Source organism: Salvia hispanica, chromosome 3, assembly GCF_029641045.1.
Source record: "Salvia hispanica isolate PSC_SH4W2 chromosome 3, Shi_PSC_v1, whole genome shotgun sequence".
NCBI lineage: Eukaryota > Viridiplantae > Streptophyta > Magnoliopsida > Lamiales > Lamiaceae > Salvia > Salvia hispanica.
This window is the reverse complement of record NC_142694.1, coordinates 30,868,900-30,877,522: the sequence shown is the minus strand read 5'-3', so window position 1 is coordinate 30,877,522 and position 8,623 is coordinate 30,868,900. Positions and strand designations below refer to the sequence as shown.

At 38.2% G+C, this 8,623-nt stretch overlaps 2 protein-coding genes across 2 annotated transcripts; one reads left to right on the top strand and one right to left on the bottom strand.

Annotated features, from left to right (window-relative positions):
* The first annotated feature begins 1,422 nt into the window (after positions 1-1,422).
* Positions 1,423-1,998, top strand: LOC125209753 (Thioredoxin superfamily protein). Its single transcript, XM_048109336.1, has one exon. It carries the CDS (start codon positions 1,423-1,425, stop codon positions 1,996-1,998), a length of 576 nt encoding a protein of 191 aa, XP_047965293.1.
* Positions 1,999-3,499: 1,501 nt separating this feature from the next.
* On the bottom strand, positions 3,500-7,561 carry LOC125214476 (uncharacterized). Its single transcript, XM_048115521.2, has 4 exons — positions 6,898-7,561; positions 5,806-5,958; positions 5,012-5,686; positions 3,500-4,755 (listed from the first exon to the last, which is right to left on the bottom strand). The coding sequence occupies exons 1-4, from the start codon at positions 7,249-7,251 to the stop codon at positions 3,736-3,738; spliced, it is 2,202 nt and encodes a 733-aa protein (XP_047971478.1). The 5' UTR covers positions 7,252-7,561; the 3' UTR covers positions 3,500-3,735.
* Positions 7,562-8,623: the final 1,062 nt, after the last annotated feature.

Here is an 8,623-nt window from a genome sequence, read left to right as displayed (position 1 = left end):
GAAAATTGGTGGACATGCCTCATGGCCTTGTACCAAAAAAGCTTCAATCATAGTTGCTTTATACCCACAAAGTCGAAAATTTGAATTGAGAAAAAGAAGGTTGCTTTTGCTCTCCCTTTGTGCTTCAATTATCAACTATGGCACTCCTTGTCTCCCCTTCACTTCATCCCCACCACCCTATTGATCGAAATTACCCCTACGCCCTTCGATCATCCACGTGGAGCCTTCTGATTGGCGTGTAGTTTTATCGAAAAGGATTTCTTGCAACAATCCATCTTTTAAATACATGATTAATTTTTTGAGAAAAGTGATAAAAAAAAATGGTTTTACTTTCCAATAATCAAGCAAGAAAGAGGGAGACGACTTCCTCGAATATTATTCCAAATTATCTTGTATATATATCTTCTACTTTCTTCTTGCTAATAGATAATATTTGTAACGCACGTAAAAATATTTGATTTGAGCAATGAATACATATGTAAATAAAGTGGAAAATGAGATGAAACATTGTTCTTTCGTACCAAGTATCATTTGAGAGTGGGGTAAATAATGCATGCTTCTGTGCCATAACCTATAAACCACAAAAAGAATTATTTCCTTCGTTCCATTTTGGATTGTATCTCTATCTTGCTTTCGTGCAATTAAACTATACAAATGTACTAACAAAAAGCACTTAGTTGTCCCATATCGAAAATGTGAAGTAAAAATAGATCATCTTCCCATTCACGTACTCAATGAATAAGATCGTACCTAGCCCTTCAAAATCTAACATGATATTTGAGTTGGTACCGTGCTTGAGCCAAATGTGTTGTCGAAGGTGATAGAGCATGGGTGATCCTGTACAAATATTAATGAATGCATCAGAGGAAGCGCGTTGAGATATTCACATGTGAGTTGTCTCGTACTGAAACTATAAAGTAAAAGAGATCAAATTGGTCTCCCATTTACACATCATATATGTTTCAATGAATGAAACCGCATGTAGCCATCATAATATTATCACTGGTCGCACAGACTCGATCTAAAAAATGTTAACATGGTACATAGAACTCACGTACTTAGCCTTTAACCACAAGCTCACCAAGAACTAGGTCACCCTTCATGTATTAGGTATGCTTCAATGATTGAGATTATACTTATCCCTCGTAAAATCTAACCCTCGCTGCACGGACACGATATATAAAATGTTAGGAGGGTACATACAACTCATCACTCGTGTACCTATCTAGCCTTTAACCACAAACCCCACCACAAATAGGCCACTCTAAGGCCATAGCTGTGGCACATAACAAGTTGGACAAAAACATACAAAACCTTCTCCCAATATGCAATATATACTTCATCACTCCTCCACAATCAACTAGTCTCATCCCTCCACATCCAACCCCTCTTCACTTAGTCATCAAATCCTAAACCAAAACAATGAAAATCATGCTTAGAAAACTCAAGAAAATCTCCAACACCTCCCCTACTTGGAGAAACCAAGCCTCAGTCTCGCCAGCCATGCCACAACACGAAGACGAGCAACCATGCCCGAAGCAAGAAGCATCGGATTCCTCGGTGGTCCTCTACACCACGAGCCTAAGGGGGATCAGGAAGACCTTCGAGGATTGCAAGACGATCAAGTTCCTCTTGGGGAGTTTTAGGGTTGTGTATTCGGAGAGGGACGTGTCGATGCACATGGAGTATCGGGAGGAGCTCTGGGGGATCCTAGGCGGCAGGGTGGTCCCCCCGAGGCTCTTCGTTCGGGGGAAGTATGTGGGAGGGGCGGACGAGGTTGTGAGACTGCACGATAACGGGATGTTGCGGGCTATGCTGCAGGGGATACCTTTGGCCCCCTCTGCACGCCCCTGTGGGGCGTGCGGGGGTATGACCTTCCTGCTGTGTGGCACGTGCAATGGGAGCAAGAAGGTCAATGTGGCGAACGGGGCACGTGCGAGGTGCCCCGATTGTAATGAGAATGGATTGGTTAAGTGCACACTTTGTCACGTTGGTTAATAAGTGGTTAATTACTTTGTAATGTGGTTTAATTAGTTTAACTGATTGGAATAATTTTGTAAATTAAGGTTTAGTTATATGTTTATGTTTTAGCTATGTGTATCTCCAACTCTAGTTTGTATCCATATGAGCTGATGAATAATTATAGTCATGAAAGTTTGAACTAATATGTAAGTTGAATGAAATGATGGTATTGGCTATTGATATCTTCCACCTAATTATTTTCAAATAATTAGCATTAGCTACAACATGTACGATGCACGAATAGTCAGTGGCGGATCCAGGTGGGATTGGTGGTCGATTAATCCTACTGTGCCAAAAATTGCGCAAGCTATTGAAGTTGTTGTCGATTTCATGGTCATCTAATCTTTTAGGGTTGAGGTTCACTTACGTTCTTCATTTGCCATCCATTGTAAGAAACAACCGTCGTCTTCTAACGTCATTGGCAACCTTTATCACAATATTTGACCCCACAAATTTCATTTTCTAGATATGCTTTTATGTATAGAATATTTTGACTTACAAATAATTGTATTAACATTTTTATTACATAGTCGTACGTAGTAAAATATTATTCACCATATAAGATGACAGTTTGCACTGTTTTGAATGTCCAGTTAATAGAGAACCGATAATTTCACGAACAAACATTTACTTAAGCTTAACTATTTTATCGTCACATCTGTAGCACCTTTTGAGGTATTTAAATATGGTTTGATTATGATATAGTAAGATAAAAGTTTATGTACATTTGGATGTACTCCAAATCCAATAATTCTCTAGAAATCATAAATTCATTGTTAATATAGTAAATTCACTAGTGGTCTTTGGCCCAACCCGGATATGTATATTCATTTTTAATTCTCCTTTCTATTTTTCATTTTCATGATGCTATGGTGTATGTTTTAACATTTATTTGTCGAGTCAATTTCATAGAAACCATATTAATTAAATATTGTCCAAAAAAGCTCATAAATCAATTTTTTGCAATTTTTTCCCTTTTTAAATAGAATAATAATAGTTCATCTTTACTCCATGATCTCAAACCTCCGATTTATAATGGGAGAAAAGGTCTTCCCAACTGAGCTGAGATTGTTCATTCAATTTTGAATCTTGTGGTTAACTATTTTAACAATAAAGAATAACAAATGTAAAATGGAGTAGTTATGAACCCCACCCATGTGAGGCCAAGGCATTTGATATTATGAGATTTCTATCCACCAAATAATGTGAGTATCAATATTCAAAAGATCAACTAACTTTTCCCAACAACCTTTTTAAATAAACCAGACCTTTATAATTTTGTTGAGGCTTAGGCCCATCATTCAATCATACCCCAATTCCTTCCCTTTATCCCACTCATTACTATGCCCCAATACTATCATGTGGTATAATTTGCACTAAAGCTTGTCCAACAATTCATGATCACACCAAATTCTGTCAAATAAAGCCACAAGATTAGATACCTAACTATAAAATGAAAAAGATGTCACACCTTCCATCATAAAAAGTCACAAAACTAAAGTATAACCCATAATTAGGCACTACAAAAAAGGCTACATTAGCTTAACCAAATTAAGTTGTGGAAACACTTGATTTTACAAGAAAGATGGTTACACTTATACATGCTAGACCAAAGATGGTGAAATGGATGCTCTTTTGCTGCCAAATTCATCCCAAAACTAAGCTTCTAAAAAGGAAAAATAAAGTTAGCCATAATCACAGTTTACCAGTTTTCTAGCAGACTTCTTGGGTAGCGCACGTCGCGACTTCCATTGCAGGAGACGAGGACGCCAACTGCTCCTCCGCCTGAGTGAAGTGAAACTCTATCTGCAGCCGGTGATGGAGAAGTGTCGAAAGGGGCAAGCCTTTCTTCATATCCGCCTGCAGTTCCCTGATCGGGATCGCTGCCAAGAAACTCTTTATGTATTCTTTGCACGACTCTTTACCTTGACAAACGACGCCCTCTTCCTGTCCGTGGTCTTCCCCTGTGTCTACTGTCACTGGGGCACTTTCTTCGGAGTTCACAAGTTGCTCGGAAACAGGTTTTTCTTGTGATGATTGACTAGTATCTGGCAGTTTGAAGATAGTGGTGTTCGTGTCGAATTTCAGTATATAAGCCTGGTTGCACCCCTCGTGCAGTCGCTCCCCTAATGTGTCGATGATGTAGTAAGCATCGCTGTCGACTTTGAGGATGAAGAAGTGATCGTTCCAGCTGACGATGAAAATAGGGGCCTCGCCATTGCTTGCTGAACAGGCAGTGATCTCATCCCAAATACTGTCAAACGACATAGCGCCATGTAGAAAATCGAAATCCCCCTCCTCGGGGTGGAAGAATCCGACGAATGACTTCCCGGGAACAACACAGAGACGGCGGATTTGAGCTTGGATGACCGTCTCCAAATCAAAGTGCTTGTCAGGGAACCTCTCCCTGTACGTTTCCTTCTCACAGAGGTTTCTCCATTCCAGAGAGCCGTCTCTGATTAATGTGTCGAACTGTGACTTGATGGGCATGAGGTTGTGACTGTTGTGCAACCAATCAGCGATAACAGCAACTAGTGCAGTGCAAGCGCTTTGTCCTGCAGCCCTTTCGCTTCTTTGATCTATTGAAGCAAAGAATACTTCTGTTTGGATCTTCAGATGACCATCCCGGCTTGTTATTTCTTTCTGCTCCCACGTGCCAACAGCAAAACTATCATCACCAAACTCAGAAACTGATGTCCGATTCGTATTCGACTCTTCATCAGTTCTATGCCACTGCAAAATAATGGATATGATTGTTACTTCTCCTGAAAATTTTGTAATCAAGAATGCCAAAGACAGATTGTATAGCGTAAAATCTTGCTTTGGTTGGTCTTTCAATCATAAGCAGAATTGCGGATAATCAAAACAGGAAGAACAGAAGATCCTATTATCATATTTTAGTTGTACATAAAAAAAAGCGAAGAACTTTTGTTGTCGTTGCCTTCTTATAACTTTTGTTAAGGTATCAGGGAAATATTGGATTTCTTACCCCCAATGAGGCCCCTTCATCAGAACTGAGCTGTCTGCGGTCAAAGTCTATATCATCGCCTCCTTCTTCTCCATAAGACTTCTTAAGTAACGGTTCTCCTTTAGCTTTAGGAGATCTGAAACTCAGTTTCCTCTTTCTCCACGGCAAAATACTACGTTTGGAGTTCTGAAATGATGCCGGCTCGGGGATGTTTGATGCTATATCCTCTACATGAGAGCAACCAACATCTGATTTCCGTCGGTGGCTGTAGTAAATCAAATCCTCATTATTGATTCTATCACTTGAATAACACGATACACCTGCGTAGTTGGCAAAAGCCAATGTACCATAGCTAAATGATTTCCTAACTGAAGAATCCTCCTTCGTTTCATTAGGTTCCCCTTCATCATATTCATCAAGTGAATCTGAGTCGAAAGAGTAAGCATATTCACCCTCCTCACTCTTGGTATCTTCACTACCTTCCTCCTCTCGGCAAGCCTTCTTAGCCTTATGAGTCGAAACGAACTCTGTGAATATTTTTACCTTCCTCAGACCGGCTTTAAGAGCAGAAACCTCGTCTTTCTCTGTAGCACAAGTTTCTCCAGATACTGAAGGAGACGGAGGAGACATTACTGCACTTGGCACCACAACTGCTGCTTCCTGCACGTCAATAAGCTCCAGAAAGCTGAATGACAACTGCAAGACAGGTGAAAGATTTGACGTCACTAATGTGTGCAACGAACAAAAAAGTTAATCAAGAGAAGAAACAATGCAGACATTTTTATGGTCCTAACATAATTAGTACAGCTACTTACAGAGAGCATAGGACGACTCTCAACCAGAATGCCGGAAACAGTTAAAGGAATCTTGACTTCAAAGTGCTCCTCAGTCTTGGAAGCATATTCAGCAAGGTTCAAGGACGCTGAACCGACAATTGATATCTTGTTCTTCGCCCCTTGAGTCAGGCCCTGACGCAAAGCAAAAGTTATAAAGCACAGTTTTTTTTTTTTTTTGGTTATCATAATCAGCCAAGCCAACAAAAAATTCCTAAGGGTTCCTAGAAGGTAGAAAATTGTAAAACCTAAACTTTTAACAACATTGAGAATCAAGACTTTGATTGCAGAAATGGGCAGGATAGAAATTGAAAACATTATTCTTTGCTATTGGTAACTGGTGAGTAGTCTAAGTCTATATTTAGGGAAAAAAACATTGATTCTCATAATCACTTTCACCTTCATTGACTTGAAAGATTCAGGTACCCGATCTGTTAAGACGTTCAACCCTCATCGTTTTTGATAGATGATAGGAGTTAAAGACAGAAAACAACCAACTTGAATCAACAACTCAACTTTTAAACAACAAACAGGAAAACTCATACTAAGATTGTAGATCCCACCAAAACAGGTAACAGCTCATAATCACATAGAAAAACATCACTCAGAGGATTTAGTTAGTGAATTGTCGCTCATTCAGCAAATATACACGAATATGAAGCAACGAAAGGGCTCCATAGATGATGCTAGAACCAGAATCTATACATATGTCTGTTTTGAATTTTTATTGAAAAAAACTCATCTAAGTTATGATTATCCTCCAACTAGACTTAAAGCTGAATCACTCAAGGCAATCCTCACAAATCTGAGGAATTTGGGGGAAAATCATAACCATACAGGGATAATGCTACAACTACAGACTTAGATAACCTATAAAAAATACATTTTTTATCAGATTGTCAATATATCAAACAATATCCTGATTCCCTCTTTCTCACAACCTAAAAAGAAAAGGGCAATTGACTAATTGAGGGAAACAGAATCATCTCCAAAAAAAATCCCAAAGAAATTCAAGAACACAAATCAGAAACCTAAAAATCTTGAATTGAAGAAAGGGGGAAAAAAGTAACTCACTTGCAAAACACTGAAGCTGATCTCCCAAGGATGAAACACATTCTCCTTATGCCCAGAAAGGCTACAAACATTCCGAAACTCTTCATCCCACTCCACCAAAACGGCGCCGTTTGGCTCATCGACCCTCTTCACCGTCTCCTCCCGAGTGCAATTCCTCCTCACACTCCTCCTGAAGGAGCCCAGCGAAAGCTTGTGCCCTTTCCACCTGATCTCAACCGCGAGCCCACCATTACAATTATCTTTGTCCTGCGCCCAATCCCCGCACTCTAGGCTCCCGACGCGGAGCCTGACCTCGAATTTCCTCGAAATTAGAGGCGGCCATGGCCTCCACCTCATTATCTTCGCCGCAACCATCGGATTAGGGTTGAAATTGGCGGAAAGATTGGATTTTTATGGAGAAAGGGGAGGAATTTGGTTGAAGGGGAAAGCGTGGGGGGAGTTAGATGGGTTGTTTTTCATCTGGGAAATGCAGATTAACGAAATAATGGCTTGTTTTTATCCAATTTGGAGGATTTGTGTGAAAATGCGTTTGAAAATGGAGAAGATGGGAGAGTGAATATGCCGTTATTTTGCTGGCCTTCAAAGATAGTAATAACAGCACAGCAGCATGCCTGTAGAGAGAGAGAGTATGTATTTTAGAGAGAGAGAGTTGACTTAATTGCAGAATTTCTTGAAAATCTGGATTTTCAAGATGGATTAGTTGGTTTGATGAGATAGTTTGGATAATCTTTGTTTTTCAAAGATATAAAATTAAATAAAAATAAAATTTAGTACTAGTAGTATTCAAATAATATGTAAATCCAACAAATGCAATTGTCAATATTCATTGTGATGGCGTCATTTTTCAGATTATTAATCATTTGTAGCATGACCACGAGTGAAAAGGGAATAGTGTTTAATATGGGATTCATATGCAAATTGCCTTTTTATTTTATGTTACTTAAGAAATTTTTAGTCGGTTCTATTTATTGCTCGAAAATGCAAGCAATAGGAGTACTATTTTTGCTCGAAAATACTAGTATGGAGTATATTTTTGGTACACCCACATTTATGATGCAATTTAATATTTTTCTTGAAGTTAAAGTTGCATGAAATTGTGAACTACAAAAGGGTTTCTAGATGAACTAATATAATAATATTTCTATATATAAATAATCTTAGGGACGGTTTAAAAATTAAACCTCCACCTTAAAACCACTTTATAATATCGACACAACTTTCAAACCTTTAAGTACAAAAAAAAGTACTAGTATATTAGTATTTTTCTTTCTAAATTTTGCAAAAAATATAATTTTGATGTTTTTTTTGCAATAGTTAAAAATAGTAAAATTCAAATTACCAAATAGGTACTCTCTACTTATTAACGTACCAGATTTATAATTAATTTTACTTATTACTATACTTTATGATGGGTTTAGCATCGTAATAGATATCTATTGGATCACTTTTACCGGGAAAAAATAAAGCAATTTGAAAAGTTGGGGATATTTTTTGAAGAATTAATTAATGTAAAGGGCATAAACAAAAAAAATGCTAAAGCTAAGATCATAAAACACTATGAAATCATAATTATTAAAGCCATGATATAAAGCTAAAATAATAGTATTAGTACATTGTCTTCCCTTCCAAGAATAATCTCAAACCTATTTCTATAGAGTTAGTACATCATTTCTTCATTTAATTTATGAGAAATAGGTTGAGCTTTCAATGGGGGAAGCAAACTGAT